General features: G+C 41.2%; 1 protein-coding gene across 1 annotated transcript in view; it reads right to left on the reverse strand.

Moving 5' to 3' along the window:
- LOC122257569 (uncharacterized) overlaps positions 1 to 20,000 on the reverse strand; it is a 287,476-nt gene that overhangs the window by 10,848 nt on the left and 256,628 nt on the right. Inside the window, 2 exon segments of the mRNA XM_043022920.2 lie at positions 283 to 406; positions 4,842 to 4,933. Coding sequence (XP_042878854.2) covers positions 283 to 406; positions 4,842 to 4,933 — 216 coding nt within the window.

Below are 20,000 nucleotides of genomic sequence, written 5' to 3' on the forward strand. Positions count from 1 at the left end.
GTCATTATCACTATCATTAAGATCAACATGTCCTATACATATATCAAATATCTCTAACGGAAAATATAAACAAATCTAAAAAAAAATACAAAATACAAAATACAAAAAAAAAAAAAAAAAATACACACAAATCCACACAACAACAACACCAAAAAAAAAAAAAAAAACAAAAAAAAAAAAACAAAAAAAAAAAAAAAAAAAAAAAATACACAACCGCAACAAAAAACAACAACACCCAAACAAAGACAAAGACATCCCACAACGCAAAGACACCTCCCTCACCTTTCTCATCCAGCGTGCAAACGTGAAACATCTGACAGCCTGTGTAGACATCAGCGTAATAGCCTCCGATGACCTTCTCTTTGCACGTGAAGTTCGTTGCAGGCAAGTTGTCCATGTCGAGTATCTGGAGGGGGAGGGGGGGGGGGTTAGTTGATGTGTGATTGATTGGATTCATTGATTGGATATTATGGTAATGATAGTTATAGTGATGATTATACTACTATAACTATTACTACTACTACTACTATTACTACTACTGCTACTGCTGATGCTGGTGGTACTGCTGGTACTAATAATAATAATAAAAATGATAATAATGGGGTGTGTCTGGATCGGGGCTATGAAGATGGCAGGATGGGAAGGAGGAGGAGGAGGTGGAGAAAGAAGATGAGGAGTAAGAGAAGATGGAGGAGGAGGAGGAGGACGAAGAGGAGGAGGAGGAGGAAGAGGAGGAAGGAAAGTATAGAAAAAGAAAGAGATAGAGATAGATAGATAGATAGATAGACAGAGAGAGAGAGATAATAACATAAACTACATGACAAAAACAAAATAATAAAAATAAAATAAACTAAATAAAATCAAACAGAAACACAAAGAAAAGAATAATAATAAAACGAATGAAAGCAAAAATAAGAAAGAACCAACAAGAACAAACAAAGACCACCCCCTCCCCCTTCCCCCCCACTTCCCCCCTACCGCCCCCCACCCTAAAAAAAAAAAAAAAAAAAAAAAAAAAAAAAAAAAAAAAAAAAAAAAAAAAAAAATCGCCGCACCTGTGGCATTCGCATCTCGCAGGGACCGCAAAGAAACGCCAAGACACGGCGTGAGACAATCTGTTTGCCCGATTGACGAAACATCCGATTTCACTGCCTGGCTGAACGTGCGAGAGGATTTCCACAGATTTTGCCTCGGAATTTTCATCTCGTTTCGTCGCAAGGGAGTGCTTGCAAGCGGAGGACCTATTTGTTGCATTCGCTCGTGCATGCGTTACTCTATATTCACGCGTGCATGTGATGTACTTTAGATGTATTACTGTATTCAGACATTTGTTTGTTGCATATATTTGCGCATCCACAGACTTTTATGCGTGATACATCTAAGACACATTCTCCCTCCTTTTCTCCCTCTCTTCCTCCAACACTTCATCCTTCCCCCCTTCCTCCCTCTCTCCCCACCTTCCTCCATCTCTCCCTTCCTTCCTCCATCACTCCATCCTTCCCCCGCTTCCTCCCTCTCTCCCTCCCTTCCTCCATCACTCCATCCTTCCCCCTTTCCTCCCTCTCTCCCTCCCTTCCTCCAACACTCTATCCTTCCCCTCCCTTCCTCCAACTTCCATCCTTCCCCCTTTCCTCCCTCTCTCCCTCCCTTCCTCCAACACTCCCTCCCTCCCTCTCCCTCTTCCTCCCTCCCCCTCCCCATACCTCCCTCCCTCTCTCCCCTTCCCCTCATCCTCTCCCCTCCCTCACCCTCCCTCTCCCTCTCTCCTATTCTCAAAAGAAACACATCCTCCTTTACTTATCCTATCTTCCTTTCTTTCTTTCTTTCTTTTTTCACCTTCATTTATCTCCCTCTTCTCTACCTTCGTCCATTATTCTGTCCACCCGCGTGACCTCGACAGATCCCAGAGTCTTCGTTGCAAAATATAAACCATTCGATTGCAGGGCCTCTCGCTCCCTCTCTTTGCCGCGTGGTGGTGAAGTAAGAGAACGGGAGTGGAAGTGATGGTGTTGATGGTGATGATGGTGGTGATGATGGTGATGGTGGTGGTTGGGTGGTAGTGAGGATGATGATGGTGGTGGTTGGGTGGTAGTGATTATGATGATTGTGATGATGATTGTGATGATGATGATGATGATGATTGTGATGATGGTGGTGATGATTGTGATGATGATGGTGATGATGATGGTGATGTTGATGGTGATGATGATGGTGTTGATGGTGATGATGGTGGTGGTGGTGACTGGGCGGTAGTGATGATGATGATGATGATGATGATGATGATGGTGATGGTGATAGAGGGGGAAGGGGAAGAAGACGGGGGAGAGGAGGACGAGGAAGAAGAGAAAGGATTAAAGGAGAAACAGAAATAGAGAGATAGAAAGAGAGAGAGAGAGAGAGAGAGAGAGAGAGAGAGAGAGAGAGAGAGAGAGAGAGAGAGAGAGAGAGAGAGAGAGAGAGAGAGAGAGAGAGAGAGAGAGAGAGAGAGAGAGAAAGCCAGACAGACAGAGAGAGATAGAGAGATAGAAAAAAGAGACAAACAGAGAGAAAGAAACAAAAAGAGAGAAGGGGAGAGGGAGCGGTGCCAATATGGGATTAGTGGTGCCAACTGCAGGTCAAGCCAAAGGTGAAATTTGGCGCCAACGATTAGAAAGTGAAGGTCGGTGATCCAGTGGGTGTTGCGAAGGAGAAAACAGGCAAAGGTGAGAAGGAGAGGGGGATAGATGGATTGATGGAGGGAGGGAGGGAGGGAGGGAGAGAGAAAGAAAGAGGAGTGAAAGAAAAAAAGAAAGAGAGAGAAAAAAAACGAAGAGATAGATGGAAAAACGAAACACACACCCACACACAAAAGAAAAAAATAAAATGAGAAGAAAAAAAAGAAGAAAAAAGAAAAAAAAAAACAGCAAAATAGAAAAAAAGAAAAGAAAAAAAAAAGAAAAAAAAGAAAAAAGGAAGAAAAAAGAAGAAAAAAAATATATATATATATATATACATATCTATATATATATATATATATATATATATATATATATATATATATATATATATATATATATATATATACATGATACCTCCACTAACGCCAAGAAAGCAATAAAACAAAAAATAGCAATGACGAGAAATCTCATTAGTTGATTTCGCAACAATGCATCACCGGGGGATCAGGTACAATGACTATGTGTTACACCATAATTGGCAGCATCGATCAGTATAGTGTCACAATACATCACAATACCTTGTTCTCTCTGCCGCTGTACTTGTTAAAGTGAAACATGCCTTATGCAGGAGGAGACAGCTGGGAGGGAGGGGGGGAGGGAGGGTTAGAAGGAGAGGAAGAGGGGAGGAGAGGAGGAGGAAAGGAATGAGAGAGGGAGTAAGAAAAGAATAGGGGTAGAAGGAGAAAGAGAAGAAGAGGAAGAGGAAGAGAAAAGAGAGGGAGAGGGAGAAGAATAAGAGGAGGATGAGAAAGAGGAGGTAGAAGAGGGTAAAGAAAAGATAAGAATGATAAGAAAGAAGACATGAGAAATGGGGAAAAATGATGACAAGGAGAGGGCATAATAAAAAAAAAACATTAAGGGAAATGAATTCGAAGAAAGAAATAAGACAGTAACAAGAAGAAATAAAGGCGGAACACAAAATTCCAATAGACCAATGGAACATTTCGTAAAAAAGAATTTCCAAAGCTCGATGCAATGGAAAACACAGGTGTCCCGTGTTCTCTCTCTCTCTCTCTCTCTCTCTCTCTCTCTCTCTCTCTCTATCTATCTATCTTTCTCTCTCTCTCTCTCTCTCTCTCTCTCTCTCTCTCTCTCTCTCTCTCTCTCTCTCTCTCTCTCTCTCTCTCTCTCTCTCTCTCTCTCTCTCTCTCTCCTCTCTCTCTCTCTCTCCCCTTCTCTCTCTCTCTCTCTCTCTCTCTCTCTCTCTCTCTCTCTCTCTCTCTCTCTCTCTCTCTCTCTCTCTCTCTCTCTCTCTCTCTCTCTTCTATCTCTCTCTCTCTCCTCTCTCTCTCTCTCTCTCTCTCTCTCTCTCTCTCTCTCTCTCTCTCTCTCTCTCTCTCTCTCTCTCTCTCTCTCTCTCTCTCTCTCTCTCTCTCTCTCCCACTCCCTCCCTCCCTCCCTCCCTCCCTCCCCCTCTCCCTCCCCCTCCCTCCCTCCCTCCCTCCCTCCCTCCCACTCTCCCTCCCACTCTCCCTCCCTCTCTCCCTCTCTCCCTCTCTGTCTCTCCGCTGTCCTGTTTACAAAGCCATGCATTTTCCCCTGTCGCAACCTCTTGTCCTGCTGGAGCCAGAATCATGCATGCACTCGTGTCTCGCCATGAATAACAACTCGAGGCCGTCTCATGCAGTGATTTCGGGCTGTTGCATGATGCAGGGGTCGCGGTTTAAGATAACAGAGATAATATTTAGGGTCGAGTGGGGAAAGGAGTATGGAGAGGGATGCGGAATGGGAGATAAATGTTCATGTTTGTATGTATTAAATGTGGTATAGGCTCCCTCTTCCCTTCAACACACACACACACACGCGCATAAATACACACACACACACACACACACACACACACAGGCATAAATACACACACGCATAAACACACATACACACACACAAACACACATACACACAAAACACCCTCACACCCTCCCCCCCCACACACACACAGACACACAGACACACATACATACACCCCCCCCCCCACAGACACACACACAAACACACACACACACACGCTCTCCCTCGCACACATACACACAGACACCCACCCACACACATACATACACCCCCCCCCACACACACACACAACTTACACAACCAACCCCCCCCCTTCCCCACCCACCCCTGACTCACCGGTAGGGTTGGGTGCTGGCAAGTTCCAGGGTTGCAGCACAAGAGGACCAGGAGGCAGGCGAGCGCCGCCCATCTGACTAAGCTCTTCATTTCTGCAAGAAGAAAAATGCGTTAACAGAGTCTGCAACAAAGGGAAAAGAAATACGACATTCTGTTCGAGACAATAAACGCTTTTAGAGAAGAGATTGCTCAAAATGGAGATGAGGGAGAGGGTGAGGGAGAGAGGGAGAGGGAGGGGGAGGGGGAGAGGGAGAGGGAGAGGGAGAGGGAGGTGGAGAGAGAGAGAGGGGGGGGAGAGGGAGAGAGGGAGAGGGAGAGGGAAAGGGAGAGGGTGAGAAGTGTGGTGGGGAGGAAGAGGGAAAGGGAGAGGGAGAAGGTGAGGGTGGGGGAGAGGGGGAGAGAGAGAGAGGGAGAGAGGGAGAGGGAGAGGGAGAAGGAGGGGGAGAAGTAGAGGGAGCGAGGGAGAGGGAGAGGGAGAGGGTGAGAAGTGTGGTGGGGAGGAAGAGGGAAAGGGAGAGGGAGAGGGAGAAGGTGAGGGTGGAGGAGAGGGAGAGGGAGAGGGAGAGGGAGGGAGAGGGAGAAGGTGAGGGTAGAGGAGAGGGAGAGGGAGAGGAGTGAGGGAGAGGGTAGAGGAGAGGGAGGGAGTGAGGGAGAGGGAGGGGGCGAAAGAGAGGGAAAGGGGAAGGAAGGAGAAGTAAAGAGAACAAGAGTAAGAGTGAGAGATAGAGAGAGAAAGAGAGAAAGAGAGAGAGAGAGAGAGAGAGAGAGAGAGAGAGAGAGAGAGAGAGAGAGAGAGAGAGAGAGAGAGAGAGAGAGAGAGAGAGAGAGAGAAAGAAAGAGAGAGAGAGAGACATAGAGAAAGAGAAGAAGAAAAAAAGAAAGAAGAAAGAGAGGAGTGAAGGAGAATGGAAAGGATACGAGAGAAAGATTAAGAGAAAGAAAACAAGTTATACATATTACGAACTAAAAACTAAGCATTTCGTTTTAATACCATGATACAGACCCAAACAACAAATAAACAACAACAATAAACATCGGGATAAAACTGAGATTAAATGCATTAAGCGAGGCAATAAACCGGAATCTATATCTTATATCATAAAAGCATCGCAAGGGCGGATTCCTGATTCAAATTTTGAAGAATAAATGTTTGAAATGAAAATGAAATCGTAAAAGCGACGAATAGAAATGTTTAGTGAATCGCGAATAATTAGAAATGGGAAATAAAACGACGATAAAAGGATGATAATGATAATAAAAAATGAAAGGATAAAAAATACATATAAGAATTATGCCAAGATGAAAAAGACTTTTTATATGATAGAATTGGAGTTGAAATATAAACGCTTTGCAATTCAAAGCTGCAAAAACGAAACTCCGAAACAAATAACAAAATAACAATACATCTCCTGAAAAGACAGGTCACATGACGTCATGCAAAAAAATATCTTTATCAACCACACTCCATCCTACCCCCCCTCCCGCCCCCACTCCCCTCTCTAGGCCTCCCAGCCCATTCTCAATCCCCCATCCACTCAAGCTTCTCCCTCCCCTCCCCTCCCCTCCCCTCCCCCCTCCCCTCCCCCCTCCCCTCGCCTCGCCCCCTCCCCTCCCCCGTTGCAAAGCATCCTCTTTTCCAGCAACATTTCAACCTTGACCGTGAACTTCCACGTAACAATTTTATAATTTATGTGCAATAAAAACAACCTTCTTTGGGTCTTCATGAAAGGTGATTTTCCCCTTGCAAGAGGACTGGTGTTATTATGGTCCCCGTGAGAAGGCTGTGCAACGTGCATGATGGCTGTTTGCTTTGGCTATTTTTGCTTGTGTGTTGTTTGTTCGTCTTGTAATTTTTTATTCTATTTCTGTCTCTTTCCATTTCGTTATCGTCTTGTTTTCTCTCATTCTCTTTCTATTTCGTTTTCGTCTTGTTTTTTTCTTTCTTTCTCTCTTTCTATTTCGTTTTCGTCTTTTTTTTCTCTCTCTCTTTCTCTTCAATTCCTCCTCTTTTCCTCTCTCTCTCTCTCTCTCTCTCTCTCTCTCTCTCTCTCTCTCTCTCTCTCATACACCAATAAACTTTAAACGAGACGAGAGATAATTAGAGAGATAGAGAGATGAAGAAACGAAGAAAAAACGAGACCCAAATGAATGAATGAATGAATGAAAAAACGGATAAATGAATGAATGAGCGAATGAATGTAGAAAAATGAATACAAAAAGCAGAAATTCGAACCGATCTCAGCGCCTTATTTTTTTTTTTTTTTAAGACGCGGAGAAAAAAAAATGTATAAAGTGTAATAGTCACGCAATACTACGACTCATGCACGTTAAGATCAGAGAAAGAGAGAGAGAGAGAAAGAGAGAGAGAGAGAGAGAGAGAGAGAGAGAGAGAGAGAGAGAGAGAGAGAGAGAGAGAGAGAGAGAGAGAGAGAGAGAGAGAGAGAGAGAGAGAGAGAGAAAAGAGAGAAAGAGAGAGAGAGAGAGAGAGAGAGACAGAGAAAAGAGAGAAAGAGAGAGAGAGAGAGAGAGAGAAAAGAGAGAAAAGAGAGAAAGAGAGAGAGAGTAAAAACAGAGAGAGAGAGAGAGTTAAAACAAACAGAGTAAAGAGAGAGAGAGTAGAGAAGAGAGAACGAGAGAGAGAAAAAAAAAAAAGAGAACGGAACCACGAAAAACAAAAAACAAAACAAAACAAACAAACCAACTAAAAAAACAAACAAACATAAATCGAATAAAATCAAATAAAAAATGAATAAACAAAAAAAAAAACAAAAAACAAAAAAACAGCAAGAACCACGACCTCCATTCCTCCTCCCTCTTCCTCCGCCACGGCGACCGGATGCAAGCAGAGTATCTCGAAAAAGCAGGCAAAGTTTCAAGCACAATCTATGAATACGAGCGAGTATATTCAAGCGATGAGGCTATTGAAAGCACCCGCACACGCTATTTACCTGTGGGCGGCGATCGCGGGCGGGTGGGCGTACGGGCGGGCGATAGGAACTAGCGCGCGAGTGGGCGTTTGGGAAATGGCGAGTCTCACAAAAAAAGGAAGAAGATAAAGAAGAAGAAGAAGAAGAAGGAAAAAAAGAGAGATTGGAGTTAAAGTTTGAATTGGATGTTGCAAAGGAAGGGAGGAAGGGAAGGGAGGGGGGAGGGAGGGAGGGAGGGAGGGAGGGAGGGAGGGAAGGGAGGGGAGAGAGAGAGAGAGAGAGAGAGAGAGAGAGAGAGAGAGAGAGAGAGAGAGAGAGAGAGAGAGAGAGAGAGAGAGAGAGAGAGAGAGAGAGAGAGAGAGAGAGAAAGAGAGAGAGAGAGAGAGAGAGAGAGAGAAGAGGGAGAATAAGAGATAGATTGGCAAACAAAAAAGAAAGAAACAGAGAAACAGAGAGAGAGAGAGAGAGAGAGAGAATGAGAGAGAGAGAGAGAGAGAGAGAGAGAGAGAGAGAGAGAGAGAGAGAGAGAGAGAGAGAGAGAGAAAGAGAGCGAAAGAAACAAGCAAAGCCAGGCAGAACTTGAACGGCAGTTAAAACGGCACCGGTGAAGAACAGTGAGCAGGAGGGAGCAAGAACACAGAACCGGCTAAGAACAGAACACCGTAAAAATAACTTTTGTAACGTAATTTGCTGCCACGCACCGCCAGCCTTATAAACACGAGAATATTGACTGGTGGGGGAGGTGAGGGAGGGGGCGGAGGAGGTGAGGGAAGGGGTGGAGGGGGTGGAGGAGGTGGGGGAGGTGAGGGAGGGGGTGGAGGTGGAGGAGGTGGAGGTGAGGGTGGAGGAGGTGAGGGAGGGGGTGGAGGTGAGGGAGGGGGCGGAGGAGGTGAGGGAAGGGGTGGAGGGGGTGGAGGAGGTGGGGGAGGTGAGGGAGGGGGTGGAGGTGGAGGAGGTGGAGGTGAGGGTGGAGGAGGTGAGGGAGGGGGTGGAGGTGAGGGAGGGGGTGGAGGAGGTGAGGGAGAGGGTGGGGGAGATGAACGAGGGGGTGGAGGAGGTGAGGGAGGGGGTGGATGAGGTGGAGGAGGTGAGGGAAGGGGTGGAGGAGGTGGGGGATGGGGTGGGGTAGAGGGTGGAAGAGGTAGAGGAAGTAGAGGAGATGGAGGAAGCTAAAGAAAGAAAAAGGGAAAATAGGAAGAAAAAAGCAGAAAAGGAATAGGAAGAAATAAGAAAAAAAGAAAAAAAAGAAAAGAAAACAACAACAACAACAAAAACACAAGAAGAAGAAGAAGAGGGAAAAAAAGAAGAACGAAGAAAGGAACCAGAAGAAAAAAAAGAAGAAAGAAAGAAGACGAAACTAATGCAAAAGAAAGCCAAGACGGGCTATACATTATTCAAAGGCCAACATCCGCCCATTCACGCCCACGCGCCCAGTTCTCCGACACTCAGCTTCGAGCACTAAAATCACTCTCCTTTTTGACCACACGAAGAAAAAAGAAAAGAAAGGAAAAGAAAAGGAACAAAAAAGTCACGTCTCTTCGAAAAAGGAAATGAAATTTTTCTTCGTCCACGCGGAGGAAAAGAGAAAAAATCGTTAGAAAAAAAAATAGAAAAAAAAACTTTAATCTGGGGTGAAATGTATGACTTTTTTCATTCAAACGAATTGGAAAAAAAAAATCTAATCGGTAAAAAAAAAGATTATTTTCTTCATTCAAACGAACTGAAAAAAAAAACGTTAAAAAAATCCAATTGGAAAAAAATATATATCACTTCCTTCATTCAAACGATTTGAAAAATAGGAAAAGAAAACATAGCTCTTAAAAAAAAAAAAAAAAAAAAAATCTTTCTTCACCGAAAAGAAAAATAGAAAGAAAAAAAAGAAAAAATCCACGGACTCAAACACCAATAATTTCAACACAATCTTCCCAATCGAAGAACATTTGAATCTCGCCAATGGATCCGAACGCAGATTCACCAATAAGACATAAAAATCGTTCGGATGCGTTGAATCGATCCTCTGCAAATGCCAGGCAATGCGGGCAGGTTGCAAACAGGCAGTTGAGAGACAGCGTTGTTTTTATTTACTCTCTAGTTCGGTTGTGTCGTCATTATCATTAATATCATTATCATTATTAGTTTTGTTAACATTATTATTATTACTATCATTATCATTGTTATTACTATTATTGTCATTTCAATTACTACTATCATTATTATTATTATTATTACTATCATTATCATTATTGTTATCCTCATCATCATTATTATTATTACTGTTATCATTAATACCATTATCATTATTATCATTGATGTTATTATTACTTTTATCATTGTTATTATCAATGTCATTATAAGTATTCTTATCATTTTCCTTATAATAACAAGTCTGAGTTCTGAGTGTCTTTATTATCAAATACTCGTTTATATAATCATTAATAGTGATAACATTATCAATGTGTGTGTGTGTGTGTGTGTGTATATGTGTGTGTTTGTGAGCGCGTGTATGTGTACATGTGTGCGCGTGCGAAAACGCCATCTTGTTTATCAAAAGCCATTATTTCACTATATACGTCGAGATAATAATAACATAATAACAATAACAACAAAAACAAATCAATTATCAGAAGACAAACAAAACAGACAACAAAATAAATAGTAATAAACGCATTTAAACAATTATACCTTAAAAAAAAAGTAAACACAACAGAATTATCCCCCATCCCTCATCCTCTAATTAAAAGCGATAAAAAAAAACAACAACAACAGAGATTCCAAGGTCATTGCCTATGCCTTCGGGGCAAGAAGGGTCTGAAGATAAAAGCTATCGTAAGGTCTATTTTCCAATGACACTATCACGCATGGCTGAACCTTGTGAATTTCCTTCGTCACGAGGCGCTTAGACAAAAGAAGTTTTCACAAGTACAGACTCTCGGCTGTCTGCTTTTCAATAAGGTAAATTAAATACTGCATTCTTGCATATATACACGCACGCATTCACACACATACATACTCATACACGCACACACACACACACACACCACGCACACACACACTCTCACATTAACACACACGCACACACAAACACACACACATTAACACACAAACGCACACGCACACACACACACACACACACACACACACACCACGCACACACACACACAAACACACACACACACACACACACACGCACATACAAACAAACAAACACAAACACACACACACAAACACATAGTCACACGTACAGATCGATCGATAGATAGATAGATAGATAAACAAACAAACAGACAGATAGATAGATACAAACATATACATACAAATAAAAAATATTTTAATATTCAATTCTACACTTTCAAAAATATCCACACCAGAGGATCAATATTTAGCTTCTTAGCTTAATTAAATCAACTTAAATCAACTCCAGATTTAAGGGAACGTGTATCGAAAAAAAGAAGAAGTTTATTCTGGACAACCTGCAATATGATATTAATTTTGCACGCGACTGTGGTTTTATACGAAATAATTCAGTGAATATTGGTAGCATTGCATCATATCTTGTCCAGAGCAGGGAGCATTTGTATAAAATATCTATCCCAAGACTTGGTATTGTATTTTAGCGTTCGGAGTTATCATTATTTATATTTGCTGTTTTATTTTCTTGCAATTTATAATTCATTATTATTATGATTCTATCAGATATCATTATAGCAACCAATGCTACTGCGATTATCATTACCATAAATACTATTAATAATAATAATAATAATAATAATAATAATAATAACAATAATAATAATAATTATAACCAAACCACAACAACAAACAACAATGATAATAGTCATTATTTCAATCATAATATTTCCACTCCTTAATAAACACCGTAGAAAATAAAAATAAAATAATAATTGATAGGAGAAACAAAGGAATAAAAACAATAAACAGAAAAAAAACGTTATTTTCACCGTTACAACCGTCACAGTAAAACCATATCAAAATTATCCACCCAATCATAACCCTTCCACTCCCGAAAATAACAAACAGAGGAACCAAAAGGAATAATAACAATACCAACAAACAAAGAATAATAACAAAAACAAAACAACAACCAACAACCACGTTTATTTTCACCGTCGCCGTCAAAATAACCGAGGCGCGAAATGTCAAGAATTTCTCACGGAAATAAATTCGCTGAAGGTTCTCCAGGCCGAATGTTCTTTGATCTAAAGGCCAACCGAGACCGCCTGTTCTTGTTCTTGTTCTTGGAAGAACACTATTCTCATTTTCCGGACTGAAGAACAGGTTGGCAAAGCTGAGTTTTTTTGTTTTTTTTTCGTTATCGGTATTACTATTTTAATTTTGTTGTTGTTGTTATCATTATTGTAATTATTGTTTTTATTATCCTCATTACTACTATCATTATCATTATTATTATTATTATTATTACTATCATTAACATCATTGTTATTATTAGTATTATCATTATCATAGATGATGACGAGGATGATGATAAAGAATAATATTAATAAGAATCACAATAAGAATACATATCAAAATAATTGCACAACACAAGAGAATCCCCCCCCCCCAATCACCTTAGACAATAATGATACCAACAGAGATTGGATAATGAGCATGAGATCCAAATCGTAAATCCATCCGTGGGTTAATTACTCCCCCCTCCCCCTCCCCCCTCCCTCCCCTCCCCTCTCCCCTCCTCCTTACCCCCTAAAAGCCATAGCCCTAAAACGGGGTAGTTTTTTTTATCTTATTTTATTTTTATTTCGTTTCTCGTTCGGTGGTTTGAAGGGGGAGTGAAGGAGGGAAGGAGGAGGGGGGAGGGGGGAGGGGAACTGGGAGGAGAAGGAAGAGGGGGAGGGGGATGGGAGAGAGGGGTGGGGATGGGAGCAGGGAGGGGTCGTATATTACGGGGTCTTATAAAGCTATATAAATGTTGTTTATATGGGAATAGTAGATCTTATCTAAATCACACACACACACACACACACACACACACACACACATACACATACACACCCACACAAACATACAAACACACACACACGCATAGACATATATACACGTATATTTGTATATACATGAATGCACAATATGTCTGTATGAGGTAACGATACAAAAATACATTTACAAAATCCAAAGTGTGGTTTTGCAAGCCTTATCAAAAACACCTCATCTTCATCACAGAACCTCAAATAAAACTAAAAAAGATGACAAAAACAAATCTAAACGAATCAACAAACAAACAAACACACAAACATCTTCCACAGCCTCTCCACGCGAAGAACATTTCGAAAGGCGAGAACAAAACCCAAAGGCAAGGAAAAGTTCACGGCCAAGAACCCACGGCAACGGCGCGGCAGAGACGCAATAACAAAATCCAGAAACGAGATGTTCACATTGTTCAGCTGAACACCCGCTGCGGTACAGGCTTGTTTACCGGCGTCTCCTGGGCGACCCCGCGATATGGCGGTGTTGTACATACAGGGAAAAAAATTATATTAAATTTGCAATAACCTTTTAGTGATACAGAGAAGAGGGAATGTAGACACGAGCACACACATAAATATAAACACACATACATGGGCACGCGCGCGCACGCACACACACACACACTCACACACACACGCAACACACACACACACACACAAACACACACACACACACACATCCATCCACAGACGCAATATATATATATATATATATATATATATATATATATATATATATATATATATATATATATATATATATATATATATATATATATATATATATATATATATATATATTGGTGTATATTGCGATGGAGACAACGCTCATGTTCCCGTGTTTACTAGTCTATTCTTATCCCATTTCAAAATCCTTTATGCAAATCACATGCAACACTTTTAAACATAAAATCTTGCAAAAGATTCTCTTCATCTGCAACATCTGATGATGATAATTTGATGGCTTACGGATACCATGTTGCAGGGAAGTTTCATTTCTTTCTTTCTTTTCTTTAGACAGAATAAATAAATAAATATAACCATGATATTATCGTCGTGATTATTGTTCTTATAAATCGTTATCACAATTACTATCATTATCATAATCACCATTATTGCTATCATCATCTTCAACATTATCAATACGTTTGCAATAACGGCTTAGGGAGCGCACCATACGACCTTCACCATAACCCATTCCCTTACATATCAGATTTATTGATTTTTTTTTTTTTTGCGTCCACACATTACCCCCCCTTCCCTTCTAAACAAAAACAACAGACAAACAAGAAATAAATTAGATATTAAAGGCGGAGGAATTCAAGAGACTAAAACAGCTGATCATAGGCTTGGTAATTGCAACTCATAATTCAAGAATGATGTGAATAATTACTACCTTTAAGTGCAGTGATATATACCCAAGCGTTGGTATTTAACATCCGGGTATATCGTCTGTGAATGTGTGTTTATGTACGTGTGTGTGTGTTTATGTACGTGTGTGTGTGTGTGCGTGTGTGTGTGTGTGTGTATGTGTGTGTGTGTGTGTGTGTGTGTGTGTGCGTGTGTACAAACATGAATCGAAATATGATTTTTTTATTTTTGTACTTGGAAAATTTACACATAAAGAAATCAAGAGAAGATGCATGTGTCATTTAGCACCCGTCTTCATTCCCCTTTGAAATGTTGGAGGTCACTTGCTTAAGGTCAGATGAGGTCAAATAAGAATGAATCATGACACAGATCTTGCACCCTATTAACCTTCACAAGAAATAGGATAAACATTATACGCAAACACAAAGCATCGTTGTCATATTTCAGATATATTTATACATACATACATACATACATACACACACACACACACACACACACACACACATATATATATACATGTATATATATATATACACATATATATATATATATATATATATATATATATATATATATATATATATATATATGTATATATATATGTGTGTGTGTGTGTGTTTGTGTGTGTGTATGTGTGTGTGTGCGTGTGCGTGTGAGTGTGTGTGTGTGTGTGTAACACCATTTACCAAACGAAGAAAACCAGATAATCTCCATTCACAAAAACACCCAAAAACCAAAACCATCCAAACACAAACCAAGGAACTCAAACAACCAACCACGTACCCAACCACCTTCCCAGCCCCCCCTTCCCCCTCCCCACCCGTCCCAGATTTTGCCTCCTCGTCTCTCTTTCGCAAAGAAATGCCGGCCATCCATTGCACTCTGACAGGCACAGGCCGTGATGCATGTTGCTTGCAGAGCGGCCAGTCTGCATGACCAGGCTGACAAATCACTGACTTCTAACTTGTTTGATAACCTTGTAACTACTGAGCTGATTGGTGATTCGCCAATCTCTCCGCTTTTGGAGTTGTTATTGGTGTATCTGCCATTATATTAATATTGGTAAAGATAATTACTATCATTTTTATTTGTTTAATGATTCTTAGCATTGTGATTATATCAATACTATTCGTAATGATGATCATAATCTTGACCACTAATTTTGTTGCTGTTATAATCTCTATCCTTTTTCTTATCATTATCATAATTACTGTCATTACTCTAATCCCTTTCATAATACCACAAACATGCACGTAAAAAAACATATGACTGCATGATTTTTTTGTCACTCATAAGTAATTATCAATCAATTCATTGATGACAAGCAACATTGTCTGATCAAACAAATTACGTTTCATGGACGCAAGAAAAAAAAGAAAAAGAAAAAAAAAGAGACATTGCAAATTGACGTTACGATCAACATCATGGATCTAATTATCTTGCAATATAATCAGATTGATTTAGAAAAAAAATCTTAACCTTGGAAGATTTCTAACAGAAGGATAACAAGAACAAACATCGTGGAACAAAAATAACGACTATTGTTCTTGCGTAAGTTCTTCTTCTAATGAGTAATGGATTCGAGGAAATGAGATGCGGGGGGGTGGGGTGAAATGAGGTGCGAGGAGGAGGAGGAGGAGGAGGAAGGGAGGGTAAAGGAAGAGGAAGGGAGGAGGAAGAAGGAGAGGGAGTAGAGGAGGAGGTAGAGGAGAGATGGGAAAGATAAGGGGAAAAGGAGGAGGAGGAGGAGGAGAAAAGTAGGAGAAAGAAGAAGAAGAAGAAGAAGAGGAAGTAGGGGAGGAAGAGTAAAAACAAGAAGAGGAGAGAAGAGAGAGGAGGAGGAGAAGGAAGAGAAAGAAGACAAAAGAATAAGAAAAGAGAGCGAAGGGCAAGGGAGGGCAAAATAGACACCAGAGCGTAAGGATGGAATAAGGATAATAGGGGAAGGGGAGGTGGTGATAGGGGAGGGGAGGGGAGGGGATGGGGGTATAATCAATCCCCCTGTTTTGTTCGCCATAATTATCGACAGTTTAAAGCGGGGTTGTTTGTTAACCGTGTTTGCTGCCGGCGATGTCAAGCGCGGTGGAGGAAGTCCAGTGTGAAATACGTATTTGCAACATATGTAAATCGGTGTTGAATACACATGTCGTATGTTGCACTATTTGGGTTTGTGGTCTGTAGTTTGTAGTTTGGCGTTTGGCGTGTGTGTGTGTGAGGGTGTTTATGTATTTGTAGTACATCTCTCTTTCTCTCTGGCTATGTCTCTGTCTCTGTCTCTGTCTCTCTTGTCTGTCTGTCTCTCTCTCTCTCTCTTTCTCTCTCTCTCACACACACACACATATTCATACATTTATACACATACACATACAGCCCCCCCCCCCACACACACACACGCATTCCCAGGATACCGCTGACCTTTGACCTTGACCCCTCGGCGCCGCAGCTATTTCCCCAACGATGCCTCTAATGGTCGTCTCTCTTCTTTATTTTTTCTTCTTCGTCTTTCTTCTTCTTCTTCCTCCTCTCCGTTTTTTTCTTCTTCTTCAACTTCTGCCTCTTCTTCATTATCTTCTTTTTCTTCTACTTCTACTTCTACTTCTGCTTCCTCCTCTTCCTCCTCCTCTTCCTCCTCCCCCTCCTCCTCCCTCCACCTCCTCCTTCCTCCTCCCTCCTTCCTCCTCCCCCTCTTCCTCCTCCCTCCTCCCTCCTTCCTCCCCCTCCTCCTCCTTCCTTCCTCCTCTTCCTTCCTCTTCTTTTACCTCGCTTCGCCCGATCCTCAAACCACCGTCTCCAAATGACCGAATCTTCTTGCAACTGGCCAACGAAGAAGCAAGCCACGCAATGTCTCCGCGCCAGGGTACCTTGACAGGTCTTACGAGATAATGGCGGACCTTGGCTGGCCTTTTAGCGTCATTGCCAAGTCAGGCGCGAGTCTCTCTGACGTTTCAAGAAGCACGTGAAGTCATCGATAAAAACGCACTAACTACACACACACACAAAAAAAGATAGAAAAATAAATAAATAAAACGCACACACACAAACGAACCAAACTACAAACAGACAAACAAATGCACAAGACTACATGCACACAATTAACAAGCACACACACAAACGACAAACACACAGCCTCCCATACCAAACTACACGCACACAAACAAACAAACAAACTCGCCAAACACTCATACTAAAAATTTCAAGATAATCCTCAATAAACAAGGGGGGGGGGGGGTTGGCATTCCAATCCCCCTATAAACACAATAAAAAAAAAATAAAAAATAAAAAATAAATAAATAAAAAAAACATAAACTCATCTCTATCCCATCTCACATACTAAACTAATTAGTGAGTTATTTCCCCCCATTAACTTCCCCCCCCCCCCCGCCGCCCCGCTGCCCCGCCGCCCGTGCAAAAGATTCCCTGTGGGTTAACCCTGGGCATTAGACGGACAAGGACACATACCAAGGTCGCGTTTTGGCCTTCAGAAGCGCCAACAGCCTGTCTCTACGGAAACTCGTTAAAAGAAAGAAAGAAAAGAAAGAAAAAAAAAAAAGTTTATTCTTGGAGGGAAATGTCTTTTTTTTTTTTTTTTTTTTTTTTTTAAGAGGTGGAGGGGGGATGGAAGTAAAAGAGGAGGAGGGGAGGAGAGGATGGAATGGAGAATAGGAGGAGAAAAGGGGGAAAGAAGAGGGGGAAAGGAGAGGGAAAGAGGAGGAGAGTGAGAAGGAGAGATGATGGGAGAAGAATAAGAATAAGGGAGGGAGAAGGATATTTATAAAGAAAGACCGAAAGAATAAGACATAAAACACACACACACACACACACATACACGCACACACACACACAAACAAACACACACACACACAATAAAATAAAATAAAAAGAAAATAAATAAATAATCAATTGAAAACAAACAAATCTCACCAGTGCCAACACCAACAACAATCACAACAACAGCAACAACAACAACAAAACAAGAAGCCAACCGAGCCAAGCCCAAGCCGGCACCAGGTACAGGAAATACGCTGTTTATGTACTAGCCTTGCAAGGTCGCTTCGTGGGAGCGTGAAGTACACACGCTCAACAAATGGTCAGTTAATTAAACATTCCCGGTATTTAAGAATCGAATACGTGTTCTTACAAGGCGTTTACCACCTTCTTAAAACGGCCATGATATTTTTTTTATGAGGGGGGGGGGGTATTTATTTCCTCTTCCCTGTTTGAGATTCTCTATATAAATATATATGTGTTTATTCATCAGTGTCACGCGCGTATATATATACACATCCGACTATCTGAGATTTTATATATACTGATTTTTTTTTCTTGTAATAAAACCGAACCGCCAAAAAAATATATATTTCGCAAAATAAAAAGTTATAAATTCACTCCCCCGAAAAAATGTGGTGTCCATTAAATACAAACGCACATTTTTTCCAAAACCGCTCCCGTTCAAATAAACAAACTGGTTCATGTCTTTTCGAGCTTGGATGATATTTTTTTCGAACAATATACAAAACGCTGAAAAACAAAGAAAGAAAAAAAAATACTTGAATGAATATTCTGGTTTATTCACCGGAAACGTATGTGAACGAGATATTTCCCTTTCAGAATGGACTTCGAAGAGACTCAATATATACATACATACATACATACATACACCAACGCACACATATGTGTGTATATATGTAAACACACACACACACACACACACACACACACACACACACACACACACACACACACACACGCACGCACACGAAAACACACACACACACACACACACACACACACACACACACACACACACACGCACACATATACATGTACAAACTAGTGTGTGTGTGTGTGTGTGTGTTTACATGTGCTTGCACAAGTGCGCGAGCCTGTCTGAGTGCGTGCACGCGCGTGTTTGCAAAAGCCGGGTTAGAGGACCTTCGGATCAAAGGTCGGTAAACAGTGAAAATCAAGAATCTCCGAGACGCAAAAACATACTTCCTTCTTCCATCAACGACATCAAGATACGAAACGATATACGCCTCCCCCTCCCCCTCCCCCCCATCACCAAAAAAAAAGAATTAAAATACACTGCCGTTTGAAGAGAAGAGAAACAAGTCAAAGTCAACATGATGAGGACAAAAAGAAAAAAGAAAAAGAAAAAAAAAGCAAAAAAGAAAAACGGAACCTAGACGAAATAACAAACGTTTTAATCCCGAACCAATATTCACAAAAGACAAACTCAATCAAGCGAAACACCTACATAATATCAGATCTATATCAACACACATATACATCACCCCTTCCAAACTCTAATATAACCATGATCGTACATTTCGTAATATAATTTCAAATTCACATAAACAGCTGATTCACGATAACAGAGGAGAGGAAAATGTATACAAGCGTGATTGCAACATCAACTTGTAAACAACGTAATTCTGTGTCTCGGATGATGCTAGAGGACTCTCGCTCGAGGTCTATCATTTGCTGCTATTGTAATTATTATGTTTTATTAGAATTATTATTCTTTTAAGGCGGTAGGAAGAGAGGGAGAGAGGGAGAGAGGGAGAGAGAGAGAGAGAGAGAGAGAGAGAGAGAGAGAGAGAGGAGAGAGAGAGAGAGAAGGAGAGAGAGAGAGAGAAGGAGAGAGAGAGAGAAGGAGAGAGAGAGAGAGAGAGAGAGAGAGAGAGAGAGAGAGAGAGAGAGAGAGAGAGAGAGAGAGAGAGAGAGAGAGAGAGAGAGAGAGAGAGAGAGAGAGAGAGAGAGAGAGAGGAGAGAGAGAGAGAGAGAGAGAGAGAGAGAGAGAGAGAGAGAGAGAGAGAGAGAGAGAGAGAGAGAGAGAGAGAGAGAAGGAGAGA

The sequence above is a fragment of the Penaeus japonicus genome, unplaced genomic scaffold (genome assembly GCF_977035675.1).
Source record: "Penaeus japonicus unplaced genomic scaffold, GWHDUDI00000001_assembly GWHDUDI00000006, whole genome shotgun sequence".
In the NCBI taxonomy this organism is placed as follows: domain Eukaryota; kingdom Metazoa; phylum Arthropoda; class Malacostraca; order Decapoda; family Penaeidae; genus Penaeus; species Penaeus japonicus.